We start from the raw sequence: 21,387 nt of genomic DNA, 5'->3' as shown, positions 1-21,387 counted from the left end.
ATTTTTAAGCAAATTTTCCCTTCATCCCTACAGTTTTGATGCAGTAAGCAGGGTCACCAAAGCTGTTCTGCTCTTTTGGAAGCTGCAGCAAAGATAATCCAGGACTTCACCAGCCAGCATAAGGATAAAAATTTCTTACCAGCCAGGCTCCAGACCTCTTTCTCCCTGTGGAATCTGGTCAAGTGGATGGTAAAACAACAATCAGTTTCTTTTTCCTCTCCAAAATCTTTTTTTTAATTTTTTGCCACCAGGTCTCACTCTGTCTCTCAAGTTGGAGTGCAGTGGCACAATCTCAGCTCACTGCAATCTCTGCCTCCTAGGCTCAAGCAATCCTTCCACCTCAGCCTCCCAAGCAGCTGGGACCACAGGTGTGCACCACGATGCCTGGCTAATTTTTTGTATTTTTGGTAGCAATGAAGTTTCACCATGTTGCCCAGGCTGGTCTTGAGCTCCTGAGCTCAGGCAATCCACCCGCCTCAGCCTCCCAGAGTGCTGGGATTATAGGAGGTGAGCCACCACACCCACCCATAGAGCCACAGAGCCCAAATCTTGATTAATGGGAGAAAAAGATTTGCGTGACAAGTCTTGGTTATAGCTTTTGGTTCTCTGTGGCATGAATACTCAAATTGTTTGATTCCTTTCTTCCCCAAAATAGTCTTTTCCTTTATCTCTGTCTGTGTTGCTCTGTCATAAAAATTAGGGTACTGCTTGAGGTTCTCTTGTCATTGTATGCCCTTGAAAGTTTGACTTCTGATCAAGTGGAAGCACTCTCTCTTGGTCTCTGCCATCTGGGGGCATGATTTTTGAGTCACGTCAGGTGGCCAGTCTAAAAATGGCTAGAAACCCAAGACTTTGTTCCAAATGTGTCAAGCTCTTAGGACAGTCTGTCATAAAAAGTCTCACCTACAAGGGGTTTTTGTCATCTCAACCTTTGTTGCCTGGTTAGTACTAAAAAAGTCCAGTCCCATGAGGGCCTACCTATTGTCACAGATTAACAGGTCTGTGACTGGTGGTACCCCACATATTTGTGGGTTACTGGAGACCGTCTATGATAATCAGAATCTTTCACTATCTGAGCCTATCCCTGGCAATACATTTTTGGTGGCAGGGGGGTGGGGCATGGGAACTTTGGGATAGGCTCTTCTATGCCCTCTCCAAGAAAACATTTCTAAACCTAAAAAATTACATCCTAGGTTTTCCATAAAGAGACTATTAGATTGAGTCACTATTAAAATAAGTACACCATTAAAAATTCAACAGCCAAAAGATGGATCCTTTAAATTAGACTCCTAAATTAAAAAAACATTTTAAGAGATTTCTTATTCTAAACAATTGATGAGAAGGTCACATTTTTTTTAGAAGACACATAATAGTGTCACGGTTAGTTTTAAAAATTTTTCTCTTGACAAAATTAAAAGAGCAAAAATCTGACCTAAAACAAAGTTAAAATCCTTTGTAAGCTCACACTCCCTGCTTTAAATCCCCTGTGGGATTCACAATAAAGGCTGCTGTACCTTATGGCTGGCAATTCAAGTTGTACACTTTCACCACCATAGCCTGGGTTCAATTCCTGGTCAGAGAATCAGCCCCTTTTGGCTCAATATTCATGTGACTTTGACTTTTTGGGGTACCCATTCACCTCTTCAGAGATGCCAGGTGCATCTTTAGTTAAGTCATAACTTTGGTTAAGTCTTACTAGTTTCACTTGCGAAGGTATCTTCAATAAAAAAAAAATTCAAAAGGCAAAAATATCATCTGTTTGTCCCCCCAGCTAAAATCTGATAATAGATTTTAAAAGATTTTTTAAAAAGAGCTCTGTGGTTAAAAGTCAGCTTAATTAAAAACTGATATTCAAATTATACATGCATATATAATTTAAGAACATATATCCTGGATATATATATATATATATATCCTGTTCTTAAATCTTTTTTCAGTAGACTAAAACTCTTTTAAAATTATGTTTTTAAAATTAGACTCTTAAATTTTACTTCCTTTCTTAGAAATTGGGCCAGGCACAGAGGCTCACACCTGTAATCCCAGCACTTTGGGAAGCAGAGGTGAGCAAATCACTCGAGCCTAGGAGTTCAAGACTAGCCTGGGCAACACAGCAAAACCCTGTTTCTATAAAAAATAAAATAAAATAAAAGTTGGCCAGTCATGATCGCAGGTGTCTGTAGTCCCAGTTACTCAGGAGGCTAAGATGGGGGGATCAATTGAGCCCGGGAGGTCAAGGCTGCAGTGAGCCATGATTGTGTCACTAAAGCCTGGGCAACAGAGTGAGACCCTGTCTCAAAAAATATATATTTTTCTCCCATTTACTCTTATTCCTTCCTACTCCTCCTTCCTCCTCTTTGCTGTCTTTGGTACAACATAAAAGAAAATAGAGGGGACTCCTAATGATTCAGATCCCTTAAGAAACACAAAAAAAGGTGCCATCTACCTTTTTCTTGTACTGTGGGAGAAACGTGACTTGTGTGTGTGTGAGATGAGTGGTGAGTCATCACCACGGTAAGAGCTACAGTTTTAGAGGTGACTGGTAACAGCTGTTTACAGTAAACGATTATTACTACAAGAGACTACTTGTTCCTTTGTGAGTTTAGATTTAGAAGATGTAGTTTAAATACTTTTAAAAATGTCTTTGTATCAAAGTACACTATACAAGCACTGCATAACCTGGTTTCATGGCATTTTTCTTTCTGGGGATGTGGGATTCAATGTAAAAGTAAAATTCTACATTTGTAAAGCTCTATATGTTCTGCCTTTCAACGGTGACTACTTTCCACATATTTTAATTATTAGGCCTTAAAAACTACAGATACTTTGTTGACTCTGTTGCTTAATGGGCTCTGCCTTGAGCTCAGTGATCCAGTTAAAAAACAGACTAAATTTTACAATGCCCCTCTAAATAAAATTAGTCCCCTTATAAAATCCTATGATAAGTTCCTATAAGTCTGTTACCTTGACATCCGTTTTTAATCTTCCACTAACACATTTAAACTCCTTTTAAAAAATGTAAATTCTCTCTCTGCACTTTAAAATATAATTTACTACCCTATTTTCTCTAAAACACAATAAGGGCTTGGGCCATGTGAGGCAGATAAACTTTAATCTTTTTCACTTACAAAGACAAAGTTTACATCCAACTGTTCTTTTAAACTAGTGAATTTTACTGGTCTTATGGCTAAAATTTAAAAACCAAAGCTATAAAGTCTTTATTTCTTTCCATCTATATTTTTATATATACATGACTATATGTATATACTGTCTACATAATATCAAATTAATTTATAAGTTAGTACTCACAAATTAAATAAGCCCAAATAATTTTCAAGTCATTGTGATTTTAGTAATCCTTAATAAATTAAAAGTTTAAAAATTATTAGTAAAATAAAATTAAAATATTTTCAAATTTTTAGGTTTTTTTTTTTTTTTGGCCTGGTTGGATTGATCAGACAGGTTTATACTGTCTCTACTAAATGTTTTAAGGTCACAGAACTGTTACTTCTATAATATCTTTAATGCTTACTTAATTTATCTGTAAGCTTATGTCTGCAAATTTGAGACTTTAGATTCTAATGTCTAGACAAAAAGGTCTGGGGACAACACCCAGGCCCTGCCCTCCCTAGCCCAACCATGTCTCTTGGCCATACTAAGGATTAACTCCTCCAGGCATTGTGTTCACAGCTCTATTCTTTGTCTTGCACTGCACATAGTTAAAATTAATTATTTCCTAGGTTTTTCACTAAAAGTAAGTTACTAAGAGATACTATCATAATTAATATATAATTTAAACTACTAGATATTAAAATAAACAATTCCATATGCAAAGTATATTCAAAAAGGAAAATGTGTTTTTCATAAAAAAGGTTATAAAACACATAAAAATGTGTTTTTGTAAAAAAAAAAAAAGATTTTGCCTAGTATAAAAGTTTAAAAAGTTTTCAATTAAAAAAACAAAAATAAAAATTTTAAAAAATGTTTAAATTTAAGAGGCTATTTAAAAACGTACAAAAATCTTGTGGTTAAACTAACTAAAATTAAATAGTTTTATTTACAAGGTTTTATTAAAAATTAACTTTAACATTAATAATACACTAATACAAAAATAAAATCTAATTTTCTCTGGTTTTTTTTGAGACAGGATCTCACTCTGTTGCCCAGGCTGGAGTGCAGTGGCATGATCTCAGCTCACTGCAACCTCTGCCTCCTGGGTTCAAGCCATTCTCCTGCCTCAGCCTCCCAAGTAGCTGGGACTACAGGCGCATGCCACCATGCTCAGCTAATTTTTATATTTTTGGTAGAAACAGGTTTCACTGTGTTGGCCAGGTTGGTCTAAAACTCCTGGCCTCAAGTGATCCCCCTGCCTTGGCCTCCCAAAAGTGCTGGGATTACAGACGTGAGCCACCAAGCCCGGGCAGTTTTCTCTTTCAAACAAAATTTTCATGTACTATTAATAAAAAATAATTTTTAAAAGTTTATTTACCTTCTAAATAAATTACGAAAAACAAAGAGGGGGTAGAGGGAAAAACAGATTCAGTATGACTCATGGTATCTTTATGTCTTATAAGTCTCCACCAAGAGTAAAAGGTTTTGCTTTTTAAAATCTTTAAATTATCACGTTGACCAAATAAATGATATCTTTTAGTGGCCTGTAATCCTGTTTTAAACCTTTGTTATCTGACATATTTCCCCAAATCAAAATTTCAAATTCAGTTTTTTTGACCTCAAACTAACTTTTTAGATAATAGGGCCCCTAGAAGTCCAAGAGAAACATATTAGCCTTATTTAGTATGTTAAAATCAAATGGAAATCATTTAAAAAAATGGTGCTTAACTTTCTCTGCATTATATTTATATAAATGTGTTATTATGTTCTAAACCTGTATGAGATTCCTAAAGATTTGAAATGTCTTCAGATATATTATCAGTAATAATTATGATTATGTTAAATTGGTATATGCCAATGAAATAATGAAATTTCCTTGTCGATTGTTAACTATTCTAAGACTTTTGTTTTCCATTGACAATCATTGTTTTACTTTGATTCTTCTCAAAATGTAGTTTACAATCGGTAGAGTCCAAAATTTGCTTCTTCTTTGGAGAAATTCATAAAAAAGACCCTGATAAGTAGTTGTAAATACAGGTTTCTGGTAACTTTATTGATCAGACCATTAGACTAGGTAAAAACTTTCAGTACTCTAGTTAAAAAACTGATATATTCATGAGGATTGCTAACCTAACATCCAGCAGAATAAGAATTAATTACACAGAATTACATTAGTAAAAGACTAATTTTTATGACTTCAAAAAAAATGCTGTGTTTTCCAGAGTCAAAAAACTTTTTTTTCTTTTAAACTATTTATAATTTACAACGATTGGGTAAAATATACTTTGTGAACAAATTTAAAACATCTTTCTAACTAATTTCTCCAAATTTAAAAACTATTTATAAATATTCTTAACTTATCAGAATATAATTATTTAGATAAGTTCAATACGCATCTGTTTTCTTTGTAACAGGACACTGGTTATTTTACCAAGGCTTTGACTAAAATAACATATTTGCAGATATGACCAGACTACTTTAAGAAATTAAAGTTGACTTTATAAAGCCAATAAAAAGACCCTTGTCTACACAGTTCCTTTATAAGCTTCCTGACCTGTGATAAAAAATGTAACTTTCTGACAGACCAAGGGACCTCGAGTTATTTTATGATATCAAAAGGAGAAAGATTCACCCAATTTGTTACAGGTATTAGAGTCTGGTGGCAAATCCTTGGCTTAGCCTCCTGGCCTTGAGGCTTTTAAAAGTCTAATAATCTAAGATTCCTTATTAAAAAGTTCCAATAAAACTAATCTAAGAAGAGCCTATATGGCCAATCGCTATTCTTATTACACTTTATACAAATAAGCAGGCCAAGTATAATAAGACTAAAATTTATTTTACAAATAAATTGATCCTACTATGATTTATCTTTGGTAAAAATGGGAGACTAGAGGAAAAAAATTATGTTTCAAATAAAACTATAGCACATCTGTTTAAATTAGATTCTAGCCTCATTAATTGTTATTGTTTTTATTACTTCTCTAATATTTAGACTAAAACCTAAATTCTTTCCTGGCTACAAGTTTCCAAACTAACATTTTCAAATTTTTCTTCCATTTTTGACTTTAAGCCACTGAAAGTTGAAACTGTGCTTTTCTTAAAGCCCTACAAACTGAAACTAGACAACGTAAACTTCAGGAAAAATCACACGTTACACACAAACAGCCTTCATGCCTACTGATGTATAGAATACTCAGAAAGTTCACTTCAATACTGATTTGAACTATAATCCAGTAAAATCTGTCAGATTGCCACTGCAATCTGAAGATACCTCAAGGACTCTAAAAAACTCTATACACTACTCCAGACATTAACCTTGGTTTTTTCTTCTGTTTCCACAAAAACATCTCTTATTAAAGATCTGTTTCCCTTCATCATACGTAGAGGCCTAGTGTATCTACAATGCCACCTCCTAAAATGGGACACAAATGTTTAATCCATTCTTAGGACTATGACTAAAAAAGATATGGGGCAAATACATTTAAATTTACTCTTTTCTGCTTATCTAAATTTGTTTTTTCACTTCTTAGTCTATCTCTGATGACCTCTGGCCCAAATGGCTTTTAATATATAAAACTTTCTGAAGTTTTAAAGTAAGAACTGAAGGAAATTAAAATGTTTTACCCCAAAATATATTTATCTGACTTATTTCTCACAGGCCTCTAGATTAGGCCTATGAGACACAAAGTAAATTGACACAGTGAAAAAGGCCAAAAAGAAACTTCAAAATTATTTTTCTAATAAAACGCCCTTTGAGAGAACCTTCAAAATTATGTCAGCCTCTTCTAGGCCTAAGGATGAAGACAGGAGGTTGCCTTAGAAAGGATTTTCCTATTATTTGAAGGGAAAAAATAAAATTAAGTATCATGTAACAATAAACAAGGCTAGCAGGCAACTTAGGAAAGTGTATAACAGGACCTCATTTGAATACAAAGATCCAGGGAGGTGGATTAATTTACATAAGTTGCCCAGGGAACTTCAGAAATGAAGGTGACAGAGAATCCAACCCATGCTGCTCAAAATCAGAAGTTGGAAAACCTGTAGGTATATATTAGGGTATCCTAAGCAAGGCTGGCTATCAAGAAAAGACACTAACGTCTTCAAAAAAGAAATTATCAAGAAGTACAGAAGAGTCATGATAGCTCAAAACTAAGACTGCAATTCTCAAACTTTAGTATTCCCGACAACTGCCTGGAAACCCTGCTAAACATAAACATTTCTAAGCTTTACTCTAGAGATTCTGACTGAGTCTATCTGGGTAGGCCTTGGAATTTCTACTTTAGTGAGTTATCCTAAGTGATTTTCCCACCATGCTGAAGAGAAAAAGGAATGCTGACCTAAGGATCTGCAGGGGATTCTCAAGCACAGAAGGAAGCTTAAAGCCTCTTGTAGGAGGAATGGCTGAGCTAAACGGGTTATAACTGGGACGCTAATGACAGAAGCTGCACTGTGTCCTGTGAGACTTCAGCCCTGCAAGGTTATCAGCAGATTCCCAGCTGTCTGCATGTGCAAGCCATCCTTCAACAGTGATACCCTGCACCAGTATGAAGCAAGAGCAGTAGTGAACTAATCAGACAATTCAGTTTTTGCCTCCCTGTGGAGTTTGTAGGTAAAATTAATCACCCTGGAATGAGTAAATCCATGGAGTTCTTGGACTACTGTGAGGAGAAACATATATCAAAAGGAAAAGTATAAACTTTATATAAGCAAGAATGACTTTATTTGTATCCCATGTTGATAATGATAAAGTACACTAAGAAATTCCAGGCAAATAGGTTTACTTATTAAAATTAAACATAGGCTTTCCTGCATCATCCCTCTCCTTAACTAAAAACATGGCCTATTTCTCACATTCTCGCTGCTCTTATGCTCAAGACGAAAGCCATCCACTTTGCCCTTGAAGCATTCACTTTACAAAACCAAAACATAGCTAGAGCTAATTTGGGGGAGGGGCCTAAAACTGTCTCAGCCAGCCCAATCCCTGACATATAGATTGTCTCTAGCTTTCTAAAGGAATTCACACAAATTGACCTGTTACAGCTTCATTTGGAATTCTATTCACAACAAACAGTTCAATTTCATGATTTGAAACCACAGACTTTCTGGATTTTAACCCAATCTAGTTTCTAAAATGAGATCAGGTGGGCACCACTCTATTGAGACTACAAAGATAAACAGCAGAGCAGTAAAAACTTGACCTTTCTCTGAAATCCCTTCCCTCACTACTGAGTAATGGGGCATCAGAAAGGAAGTCACAAGGGTAATGGCCCTCTTTTCCCCAAACGTTAAGGACCTACCTCTCTGGGTTTTGCCTTTTTAAGGAAGCAGGCCCACTTGGCTAATTCATTTGGAATTCAGACAAGCTGTGGCCTCTTGAATCATAAAGCACTAGAATCACAAAGTCAGATGAAAGAGGCCTCAGGCTTCAAGCCACCAACTTTAGCTCAATATTCAAGTCAACTTGGCTCTCCTGGCTGAAGACAAATTAGTCTGCCTCAAATAAAATGGATCAGAAGGAAATGAGATCATTGGAAATGTCAGACACAGCTTTCAAAAGTGAGCCATTTAAGGTTTGGCTCAGGCATAGGGAAACTCCCCCAATTAGCTTCTGGCCAGCATCCTTTCCCTACAAAACAGCCAGATCTCAGTGAGGCAGAGAACACAGCAGTTCTCACTGGGGGTTAAAGGGACAAGGTTATCACTACCAAGCTATTAATCTGCCCTGTCAGAAATAGACCTAATTCTACTCTTTCCTCTATTCAGATAATACATTTTCCTTTTCCCATGCTCTTCAGAGCTAAGCTGCCTCCAAGTAGAGACTATGCCCTCCCTGCATTCTTAAAGAATATTTCAGAAACTGTCACCACAATTTGTCAAACTAAGTATGTGAGGAAATAACGATTTGGGTCTTAAGGCCATCACCAGACTCTTATCTTAAAGGAACAATTTTCAAATAACGCAGGTACCAAAAGGTAACAGTATTTTTCTACTTACCTTAATGCAGCCAACTATTGTAGTTGTAAGAGCAGAATTATACTGGGTGCAGAGTACTGTGGCGTACATTAAGATAAACCTAGAATGAAGAAAGAGGTATAAAATCCAGTTTCTCACTTTATAGTAATCTCTAGCCAAGATAAACAATCAGCATTGGCCAAGCCAGCACATTCTAGTCACTGACCAGCTATGAATTTTCCCCACCTCACTGCTTCTTATACTGCAGCTTCAGAATTTTTAAAATTTCACTAAATAGAAACACATTCATCTCCTTACCAAGAATTTTTCTTTGCTGCCCTCACCAAAACCCTGAACCATCTCTTACAATCATGACTATTTTTATAGATCATGCTTCCTACTAATACACCTAAGCCAGCCAGAAAGCTCAGAGCTCACAGACCCTAAAATGCAGTTATGCACCTTCCATAAGGCCAACATGTCCTCTGGGCCAGAGGAAGACGAGAGATCCTTGAATATTGAAGAAAACCAAATTAAAACTACTTCACTTAACAACTAAGTGGCAGCAGTTGGAACTCTCTGATTTGCACTGAGGCTTCTGAGCCTGACTTAGTACCAAGGCATCAGGTCAACTTTATTTTGAAGCACCTGCTCACTGTGCGCCAGATCCAGTCACAAATAGCAACTAAACTGACTGGCTGAGGAAAAAAAACACATTAGAGAAATATGGACATGAGGATAAGAGGCATGTTTGCAGGTATCCTCTCAACCTCTATATATTCTCTCCTATGAGGAAGAAAACATGGTAAAGAGGGGTCAAACTGCCCCAAATTCAAATGCTGCCACTGCCACCTACAAACTGCGCAAATTTAGACAATTCACTAAAGTTCTGTCAAATGGTCAGTATAGAGATAAAACTATATAATGCATGTTGAAATATAATGGTGCTTACTAAACAGCAGGTTATCAGGTAAATTGTTTCTTTTCTTCATCCTTCTAAGGTATCAATTCAGTAGCCCTAACAGCACATTCCCAAGAGCTATGAAACCACCTGAATCTGGAGGCTTAATTATCCTAGGCTGACACACTCAGGAGACCTAAAGATATTGAGAAAAGATGCACGCAAATTTCTCTAACCTATTTCTTTAGGAAAACTATCTGCTAACAAGGTAACAAAGGCTCACCCCATCACACAGGAGAGGGTGAACTGCAGAAGAAACAGGGTGTCAGCCCAGCCTTCAAACTCCACAGCCTGCAACACACAAGAAAGCATTAAATTTTAGACCAGGCCTTCAAAATCAGCTATCCCGTTTTAATGTAAATCCTTCTATGAGTCTGCCTCCAACACAGACACAGACACACACACACACACATACAGGTATATGTTTCCCTGAATTACTCCAAGGGTAGAGAGTGATGTTCAAAGATTTCATGTATACAGAGTTGAACTAGCAAGCAGTTTCATAAGATTTTCTCCCATCCAAAATGTAACGTGGGGATTTTATACTTCTCACTATTGGTGCAAAGAAACTGATATTTCCTTGAAGGCACAAGCCACATTTGGCTAATCTCAGTTCTTTCAGATGGCTATTAACGTGCTAGTACTAAAGGCTTTCTCAAACATTAAAACATGTTTCCTTTCTGTAACATGTGAAAGCTTAAATACAGCCTTAGTTATACAAATTCAGCTGAGGTCTATTCAAGGAGAATTACTGTTTTAAAACGGTTCATTCTAAAAACAAGGTATTTTGTGTTGTTGTTGTTGTCTGTGTTAAGCCAAAAGGAAAGGAATAAAGAGAAATGAAAGGGTACACTGATCATCTCATCTCTTGTCCAAGAGGAATGGATTCTCAAGTACCTAGTTGTTTTTGCAATAGGAGTTTGATAAGCAAATGTGAGAAACATTCCACCTTTTATCTCTGCCAACCTGTCCAGCTTCAACTTTTGCTACTTCCACATAAATCTCATGGCACCAGGGCTCCAACAATACCAGGCTCCCTGTGGCTTATAAAACATACCATACACTTTCTTACTTGCATGCCTTTGCCTGGAATGTCCTTCCCCTCAACATTCGTCTGACTCCTGTTCAGCCATCAAATTAAAACTCAAGGCTCCCTTGTGGGGCCTTCCCTGAACAAGTACTCCTTCCTTTGTGCCTCAATACTCCTCTCTAGAGCTCTTGTCTCTTCAAACTGTAAATCTTTCTATACCATGTCTACAGAATGAACTCCCTGAAGGGAGGACCCACATCACATTTATCTAATCATATTCCTAACAGTGCTTGACAGTTTGTTTATAATTCTTTGTTGAGGTAGAAAACATGAAAAATAAATTAATTTTAAGTGTTCAATTCAATGAGTAGTCACAAATGTATAATCATGTAACCACCATTACAATCATGATAAAGAAATCAACTCCTTCCAAAGTTCCCTCCTCTCCATTGAGTCAATCTCCCCTCCATTTCTAGCCCCTGGCAACCTCTGATCTACTTTCTGTTACTATAACTTTGCTGTTCAACAATTTCCTACAAGTGGAATTTCCTACAAGTATAGCATGTACTCTAGCGTCTTCCCTCTCTTTCATTTGGCATTATGCTCCTAGGACTCATCCATCCTATGTATGTATCAGTAATTCATTCATTTTTATTGCCAATTAGTATTCTATCTTATGGGTATACCACAATTTGCTTATCCAAACACCAGGTAACTGACATTTATTTGGGTTATTTCCACAAGGTATTATGAACCTTTGAACCTTCGGTTACAAGTCTCCCAATTGACATGTTTTTATTTATCTTGGGTAAATAGCTAGAAAATGGGATTGCTGGTTCATTTGGTTAGGTGTATCTTTAACTTCGTAAGAAACTGCCAAGCTGTTTTCCAAAGTAGCTACACAATTTTGTATTCTCACCAGCACTATATGAGAGTTCCCACTGATCTATATTCTCACCAACACTTGTGACTGTTACAGGCCAATCTAATAAGTGGCTAAGTGGTATTTTGTCATTTTAATTTGCATTTCCCTAAAGACTATCAAGATTGAGTATCTTTTAATCTTTGACATTAGCATTTCTTCTTTGGTGAAGTGTCTGTCTAAATCTTTTGCCAATTTTTTTTTTTTTTTTTGAGACAGTCTCACCCTGTCACCCAGGCTGGAGTGTAGTAGTGTGATCTCAGCTCACTGCAACCTCCGCCTCCTGGGTTCAAGTGATTCTCCTGCCTCCACCTCCTGGGTAGCTGGGATTACAGGCACATGCCACCACACCCGGCTAATTTTTGTATTTTTAGTAGAGACAGGGTTTCACCATGTTAGCCAGGCTGGTCACGAACTCCTGACTTCAAGTGATCCACCTGCCCTAGCTTCCCAAAGTGCTAGGATTACAGAGGTGAGCCACCACACCCAGCCTCTTTTGCCAAATTTTTATTCACATTATTTGTCTTATTATTGAGTTGCACAAGTTTTTAAAAATATATTCTAGATAAAAGTCCTTAATCATACATATGCTATATACACACATATATAAAATACAAATATTTTTTCCCAGTCTGTGACTCACCTTCCATTTTTTTTTTTTTTAAGACAGAGTCTCACTATGTCGCCCAGGCTGAAGTGCAGTGGCACGAACTCAGCTCACTGCAACCTCTGCCTCTTGGGTTCAAGTGATTCTCCTGCCTCCGCCTTCCAAGTAGCTGGGATTACAGGTGCATGCCACCATACCCAGCTAATTTTTGTATTTTTTAGTAGAGATGGGGTTTTGCCATGTTGGCCAGGCTGGTCCTGAACTCCAGACCTCAAGTGATCCTCCTGCCTCAGCCTCCCAAAGCACTGGGATTACAGGCGTGAGTCACTGTGCCCGGCCTCACCTTGCATTTTCTTAATAGTGTCTTTTGAAGAGCATAAAATGTTAATGTTGATGTAGTCTAACATCAATATTGTCTTTTATAATTCTTGCTTATAACTTTTTAATGAAACCTGAGTGTAATCAAAAGTCAAAGATCTTCTCCTATCTTTTCTTCTAGTTTTATGGTTTTAGCTTTTACAGTTAGGTCTATGAACCTTTTAATATTAGTTTGCTAGAGCTGCCGTAACAAAGCCACAAAGCTGAGTAGCTTAAATGGCAAAAATTTGTTGTCTCACAATTCTGGAGGCTAGAAGTCCAAGATCAAAGTGTCTACAGGATTGGCTCCTTCTAAGAACTGAGAGACAGAATCTTTTTCTTGCCTCTCCCCTAGCTTCTAGTGGTTTGTTGGCAATCTTTGGTATTTTTTAGCTTGTAGAGGTATCACCCTGATGTCTAACTTCATGTTCACATGGTGTTCTCCCTGTGTGCATACCTGTGTCCTAATTTCCCACCCCCCTCCCACCTTTTTTTTAAGCAAGGTCTTGCTTTGTCAACCAGTCTGGAGTACAGTGGCGTGATCATGGCTCACAGCATCCTTGAACTCCGAGACTTAAATAATCCTTCCACCTCAGCCTCCTGAATAGCTAGGACTATAGGTGTGCACCACCATACCTGGCTAATATTTTTTAAGTTCTTTTGTAGAGACAGGGTCTTGCTTTGTTGCCCAGGTTGGTCTCAAACTTCTGGCCTCAAGTGATTCTTCCACCATGGCCTCCCAAAGCACTAGGATTATAGGTGTGAGCCACCCTGCTGGCCCTTGATTTCCCTTCTTAGTAAGAACACCAGTCATATTGAATTAGAGATCCACCCTACTCCCGTATGACCTGATCCTAACTAATTACACCTCAATCATCACATTTTAAAATAAGATTTATTGTGAGGTACTAAGGGTTAGGACTTCAATATATGAATCTGGAAGGGGAGGGACACAATTTAACCTATAACACTTTCCTGATTAATGTTTGTACATTCCACAAGGTCATAGTCAAGGTTCACTATTTTGCATACAGATGTCAAATTGTTCTACCAACATTTGTTGAAGACATTATCTTTTCCTCATTGATTTATTTTCACACCTTTGACAAAAATGATTGCCCACATGGTATATTTCTATTTCTAGATTCTCTGTTCTGTTTCACTGGTCTGTCTACTCTTAATCCAATATCACAGTGTCTTGATTACTGAAGCTTTATAAGAAGTGTTGAAATCAAGTAGGATAAATCCTCTAAAGCTATTATTTTTGAAAACTGATTTGACTATATTAAGTCCTTTGCAATTCCACATAAATTTTAAAATCTGCTTGTCAATTTCTACAAAAATCTTCTGATAGAGTTGGGGTGGTGTTGAATCTGTAGATGAATCTGATAAGAACTGACAAATTAATATCAAACCATCTAATTAATAAACATAAAAATCACTTATTTAGGTCTTTTAAAATTTATCTCACTAGTGTTTTGTAGTTTTCAGCATACAGGTAACATACTTTGTTAAATTTATCCCCAAGTACTTTATAATCTGAAGCTATTATAAATGGTATTTTTTACTTAGTTTCCAAGTGTTCACTGCTGTTGTGTGGAGCTACAGTTAATTTTTGCATATTGACCTTGTACTGTGCAAACTTGCTAATTAGTTCCAATCACTTTTTTCTAGATTCTTTAAGATTTTCTACATATATCATCATGTTTTCAATACACACAGTTTTGTTTCTTCCTTTCAAATCTATATTATACAGATGGAGTTCTTCAACATAACGCTGAATAGAACACTGTATGAGTACAGACATCCTTGCCTTGTTCTCAAATCTTAGTGAAAAAGTATTCAGTCTTTCTTTCACCATTAAATATGTTAGCAATAGATTCTTTGGTAGATGTCCTTTATTATGCTGAGAAAGTTCCCTTCTATTCCTAGTTTATTGAGAATTTTACACTCATGAGTGGGTGTCACCTTTTGTCAAATAGGTTTTCTGCATCTATTTAGGATAGTTCTACTATATTCTTGTTAATATGGTAAACTACACTGATCGATTTTCAAATGTTAAACTAACCTTAATTCCTGAGATAAACACAATATGGTCATGATATACTGCCCTTTTAATATATTGCTGGATTTTTTTGTACTGTACTTTCTCCCTCCTTGTAATGTTTTTGTCAGATTTTGGCAGAAGGTAATCCTAGCCATATAAAATCAACAAGGAAGTGTTCTATCTTCTATTTTCTGGAAGAATTTATGTAGAATTATTATTTCTTCCTTAAATTTTTTGTCAAATTCTCCAGTGAAGCAATCGGGGCCTGAAATTTTATTCTGAGGAAAGTTTTTAACTACAAATTCAATTTCTTTAACATAAATAGGGCTATAATAGCCCTATTATTAATTAAGGCTTATGATTAATTTCAATTAAACAGAACTATTTAATTACTGTATTAGTCTCCTCTCATGCTGCTATAAAGGAATACCTGAGACTGGGTAATTTATAAAGGAAAGAGGTTTAATTGACTCACAGCGCCGCATGGCCGGGGAGGCCTCAGGAAACTTACAATCATGGCAGAAGGCACCTCTTCACAGGGTGGCAAGAATGAGTGCCCAGCAAAGGGGGAAGACCCTTATAAAATCATCAGATCTCGTAAGAACTCACTATCACGAGAACAGGATGGGGAAACTGCCCCCCATGATTCAATTATCTTCACCTGGTCCCTCCCATGACACATGGGGATTATGGGAACTACAATTCAAGATGAGATTTGGGTGGGGACACGGCCAAACCATATCAATTACTTAACAGAGTAGAGCTATTCATACATTACCTATTTCTTCTTGAGTGAGCTTTGGTACATAGTTTGTCTTTTCCAAGAATCTATTTTGTCTCAGTTGTCAAGTTTATTGGCATAATATTGTTCATAATATTCCCTCGCTATTCTTTTAAAATATACCTGCTCTGTAATGAGGTCCTTCTTTAATTTCTGATATTGATAATTTATGTAAACTCACTTTTTGGTCTGATCAATTGGCTATGAATTAGCAATTTTATTAATCTTTTTTTTTTTAAATCCTAGCTTTTAGTTTCATTGGTTTTCATTGCATTGATTTCTATTCTTATCTTATAATCTTACATTTCTTATGTTTATTTTGGGTTTAATTTTCTAGTTTCCTTTTTTTTTCTTCCTTCTTAAAAGACAGGTCTCACTATATTGCCCAGGCTGGCTGTGAACTCCTGACCTCAAGTAATCTTCCTACTTCAGGCTCCCAAAGCATTGGAATTACAGGCATGAGCCACCTCATCCCAGCTACTTTCTTAAGACAGAGGCTTAGATCACTCATTTTAGATCTTTCTTCTTTTCTAAAATAAACATTTAGGGTTTTAATTTATATAATTAATTTTATGGATTTCCCTCTATATACTGTTTTGGCTGCATTCCAGAAATTTTCCTATGTTGTAGTTTTTTTGTTTTTTGAGACAGACACAAAAACAGCCAGGGTCTGTTGCCCAGGCTGGAATGCAGTGGTGCTATCTTGGCTCACTGCAGTCTCTGCCTCCTGGATTCAAGTGATTCTCGTGCTTCAGTATCCCAAGTAGCTAGGATTACAGGTGTGAGACACCACGCCTGGCTAATTTTTGTATTTTTAGTAGACACGAGGTTTTGCCATGTTGACCAGGCTGGTCTCAAACTCCTGACCTCAAGTGACCCACCTGCCTCAGCCTCTCAAAGTGCTGGGATTGCAGGAGTGAGCCACCACGCCCAGCCACTATGTTGTGCTTTGATTTTCATTCAGTTCAAAATATTTTCTAATTTTCTTTGTGATTTTTCTTCGTCTATGAATTATTTAGAGGTGTGCTAATTTGCAAATATTTGGAGATTTTCCAAATATCTTTATGCCATTAATTTCTATCTTAATATTGTTCTGGTCAGGGAATATACTTTGTATGGTTTCAATTCTTTTAAACTATTAAGACTCGTTTTATGGCCCAGAATATAGTTTATCTTGGTATATACCCAATGTGAACTTGAAAAGAATGTGTACGCTGCTGTTGTTGAGTGGAATGTTCTTTAATGTCAAGTAGATCAAGCTTGTTGACAGTATTATCCAAGTCTTCTATACTTTACTGACTTTCAGTTTCACTGTTTTATCAATTGCTGAGTTAAAAATATTAAGATCCCAATCGTAATTGTGGGTTGGTCTATTTCTCCTTTCTGTTCTATCAGTTTTTACTTCATATATTTTGGAGCTCTCTCATCAAGAATATATACACTTAGGACCATTATGTCCTTTTGAGGAATTAACCCATTTTATCATTATGAAATGTTCCTCTTTATGGTACAGTTTCCTTTACATTCTATGTTTACTGAGCTCCTTGTGTGTGTGCCTTTAAAGTTTTCATCCAATTTGGGGAAAAAAAATTTCTACCCCCATCCTTCATAAACTTCTTGATATTGCCCCACAGGTCACTAATATTGTGTTCATTTGCTTTACAATCTTTTTTCCTCTATACGCTTCATCTTGGACAGTTTCCATTACTGTCTTTAATGCACTGATCTTTTCTCCTAATCTGTTTCATTCCTTCCACTTTATTTTTCAATTCAGATATTTTTCATCCCTAAAAGTTCCAATTGAGTCTTTTTTTATAGCTTTCTTTTCTCTTCTCGTCCTTTCTTAACAATCCTTCACAGCCTGTCATCCAAAGACTGAAAAATGTTGTTTGATAAATGTTAGATTTTCTAGTACCTTAATGCAGGAAGGTAAACCCTGTCCGTGTTATTCCATCATGGCTAGGAAATGAAAGACCACATTCAGTTCCTGATTTGAATTATAAACCTGTACCAAATGATGCTTCTACTAGGAAGCTTTCACAAAAACCTAAGTTGCACATTAGTATCTTTCCTGCCAAGCTCAACAGAAGAATAAATGCTACTTTTATCAGGTTCCTTACTGAGCATGTGTACATATATGGACATCTTTATGTATGTGACTATCTCTCCAGACAGACACTGCAAATACCTTGATGATTTATCACTGTATCCATGGTATTTAACAAGTGATCAGAAAATAGTAGGTGTTTAATAACTGTTTGCTGGATGAATGGAAGATATGAGAACTCATGCATACAATCTCATGCTACGCTCTTTCATACCTGTAAACACAACCTCCTCTCTGATGAAAAATCAGTAATGCACAATGAACTGGCCTACAACTCAGGAGACCAGCTTCTGCTGGCAAGACTATAAGTTCCTTGGGAGCAGGAAATGTATTACATGTCATTTCTGCAGAGTTCCATGCACTTAGAAGCGCTAAGCACAAATACTAGTGGTAGTGGATTAAACATCCATGATCTGTGGCCCAGCATCATTTTCTACACACAGATGAGTTGAACTTTGCTTTTTTTTCTTTAATCCCTGACCCCCTCTGAACTTTGCTTTTTAATATACCCACACACCTGCTTGTACATGCTACTAACTGTATTTAAGTTGAATGTTAAATCTACATAATTTGTTTTTAAAAAAATTTTATTTCACATTTATCTGAAACTGGACCAGAATCTCAAGTATGTTTACATTTTAATTGTTCACATTTTAACTGTTTCTTACACTTTCAGTTTGCCCTGTTTCCTGCCCGCCCCCCAGCTTTATTAAGGTATAGTTAACAAAATATATAATTTTAACTTTTCTTCTAATAATTAAAGGTCATTTGAACTGCATATAACTCATTAGCTTTGCACTAAGTTTTTTTGTTTTTTGTTTTTTTCTTTGAACAGACAAGGCATAACCCAGTAAACCAACAATTAGGCAATGGAAAGGTTACGCACACCCTGCAAGAAAAGCCATTGCACCTAGAAAAGTAGGTGGACCAGAATTCAGAAGCCTGGTATCTTGTACCACCTCACCACTGCTTCATTATGCTAGACTGAACTTCTGTAAAAGTGAACTGCACGGGTATTAAGGCTTCTTCCAGTTGTGCCAAGAGTATTAGATCAGCTTGAAAAGTAGAGAGTTTATTTTACTCAAGCTAAAACACATAAAAGAAATCTCAGCCCTAAAACGTTTCCTCCAACTCTAAATTATCTTCGTTTCCTGGCTAAGCTATTCTTTTACCCCAAAGTCATTAAGAATAGAGAATAAGTTGTTATAAGGGACAATGATAATTCTCTGAACCTTAGTTTCTACATATGTAAAAAGAGGAATAGTAAGGCCTCACCTACAGGGTTGTTATCAGAATTACAAAAAATATATATTTGGATACAATCACTGACATGGAGAGAATCTGGCTCAATAAACGATGTCAGCTACTATATATAATCATTATTTTTAATTTTTTTATCAGTGACCTAATCAGTGGTCAGTAATCAGAATTATTTGGCAATGACCTCAAATAAACCTCTCATAAACCTAAGTTTCTTCTCTCCTTTAGCTCTAAATATATCCTCTGCTTTTGGTGTACAATTCTGACATCTATTAAGTCCCATGTGCCAGGCCCCAGGCAGGCTTTGAGGCACAATACTAAAGATGGTTTAATCAGGCTTCCTGATAATCAAGGAGCAAATGATTAAAAAAGTGCTGCCATACATTTTTGGAGTGCTTTATGGTTTACCAAGTGCTTCTGCATGTATCATGTCATTTGATTGTCATGACAACCTCTGGGACAGAAAGGCCAGATTTTATACCCAGAAGACGGATAACTTACTTTAGGTCACACAGGTTATATATGGTAAACATGAGTCTACATATGCTAAGCCCCAAGGCTGTCTACACTGAATGTTACATTTGATTCAGAAAAATGCCCCAAATATATACTGCACAGTCTCCTTTGGGGACATAATAATGATATCTGCAGGATATTAAAATAAATCTCATGGATATGATTCCAGATAAAAATCAAAAACAGAAAAATAATTCTCATGGGATTTTTTTAATTTCTCTAAGTATTTGGCCTGTCTCTGGAGAAAGTCAGTCTATGGCACAAGAACGCTGTTGCATTCCTCTGCTTTGCCACAGGAATAGATCTTTGGCTGCAACAAAAGCAGCAGCAGCCATTTGAAAGTACAGCTGTAGGAAAAACAGAACCCTGGGAGTCCCTACAGTGCAAAGGAGCCCATTCTCCCTGCCATAAAGACAGCATTAAAAAAAATAAAAACTGCTGCTTATTAAGTGCCTATTATGTACCAGGCTCAGAAACATTCAGTAACTTTTCCAAAATTATCTAGCCAGTAAGTACCTGTTCAGCTCCATAGCCTATAGTCTTTCCATCTGTACTGCTGGAAAAAAAACAAAGGCAAGGCAACAACATGTTCTCAATTTTTTTTTCCTTTATGGCTCCACGTGGTTATCAATCAGTGAGTCAAATAGCAGGAGTTCTAATTCTAACTGCCATTAACTTTCCATGTGGCCATGATAGTTATTTAACATCAGTGAGCCTCTACCTATGTCATGAATGTAGAAAACAGTCTGCTCTGTCTGCCTCCTGTGAGGATCAACTGAGAGACTAAAATGCAGTTACTTTAAATGTAGACAGAATTTACATACAGAAGAAATTATTCGCTTAAACTTCCACCACTGTTATCTCTTGGTGGTAGATTTGCAAGTGAATTTTTTATTCTCCCTAAGATAGGAAATAGAAGGCACGGTGAACATACATTTTGTCAATCAGGAAAAAAACAAAACATTTAAAATGAAACAAAACTTCTGCTTCTAGAGAAAGTTCTGATAAAGAGCCATTGTGAAGAGAATGACCTACCTGGTCATTCTGTGTGTGACACAGAACTAAAGAGGCTCTCTGCCACAAGGCCTGGAATCTTCGGTCTTGGCTGACTGGTAGCTGTGATTACAGATTTAATATACAAAGATGCTTTCTTAGGCTTTCCTTCTGTTTTGAATAAAGTCTTTAGTGCTACAGGTGCCAGCAGTATAATTTAAATACCCCAGGAGTGAAAACAATGTCCCATAATCAACGGGAGACAGCAAATGTTATATGGAACTACCACTACCTATAATTACGCTTTTATTTTTTTTAAATTTTTTTAATTGTTATTTTTTGTGGGTACATGGTAGGTATATATTTATGGGTTATTTGAGGCTATTTTGATACAGGCATGCAATGTATAATAATTACATCAGAGGCTGGGCTCAGTGGCTCACACCTATAATCCCAGAACTTTGGGAGGCCAAGGCAGGCGGATCACCTGAGGTCAGGAGTTCAAGATCAGCTTGACCAACACGGAGAAACCCCATCTCTACTAAAAATACAAAAATTAGCTGGGCGTGGTGGTGTGCACCTGTAATCCCAGCTACTCAGGAGGCTGAGGCAGGAGAATAACTTGAACCCAGGAGGCAGAGGTTGCAGTGAGCCGAGATCGCACCATTGCACTCCAGCCTGGGCAAGAAGAGTGAAACTCTGTCTCAAAATAATCATCATCATCATCATCATCACATCAGGGTAAA

The 21,387-nt window shown here is 36.7% G+C and overlaps 1 protein-coding gene across 3 annotated transcripts in view; it reads right to left on the bottom strand.

The window, feature by feature from the left end:
- The window catches only part of SLC35D1 (solute carrier family 35 member D1), a 55,299-nt gene that overhangs the window by 11,917 nt on the left and 21,995 nt on the right, over positions 1-21,387 (bottom strand). For 2 of the 3 annotated variants that reach the window (XM_054483755.2, XM_054483760.2), the window contains exons 9-10: positions 10,245-10,312; positions 9,103-9,181 (exon numbers count right to left, since the gene is read on the bottom strand). In XM_054483755.2, the coding sequence (XP_054339730.1) occupies positions 9,103-9,181; positions 10,245-10,312 (147 nt within the window). Of the gene's footprint in view, positions 1-139; positions 175-9,102; positions 9,182-10,244; positions 10,313-21,387 lie in introns of all 3 variants that reach the window. The other variant, XM_063654389.1, reaches the window with a different exon arrangement.

The sequence above is a fragment of the Pongo pygmaeus genome, chromosome 1 (assembly GCF_028885625.2).
Source record: "Pongo pygmaeus isolate AG05252 chromosome 1, NHGRI_mPonPyg2-v2.0_pri, whole genome shotgun sequence".
NCBI lineage: Eukaryota > Metazoa > Chordata > Mammalia > Primates > Hominidae > Pongo > Pongo pygmaeus.
This window is presented reverse-complemented; position numbering and strand designations above follow the sequence as displayed.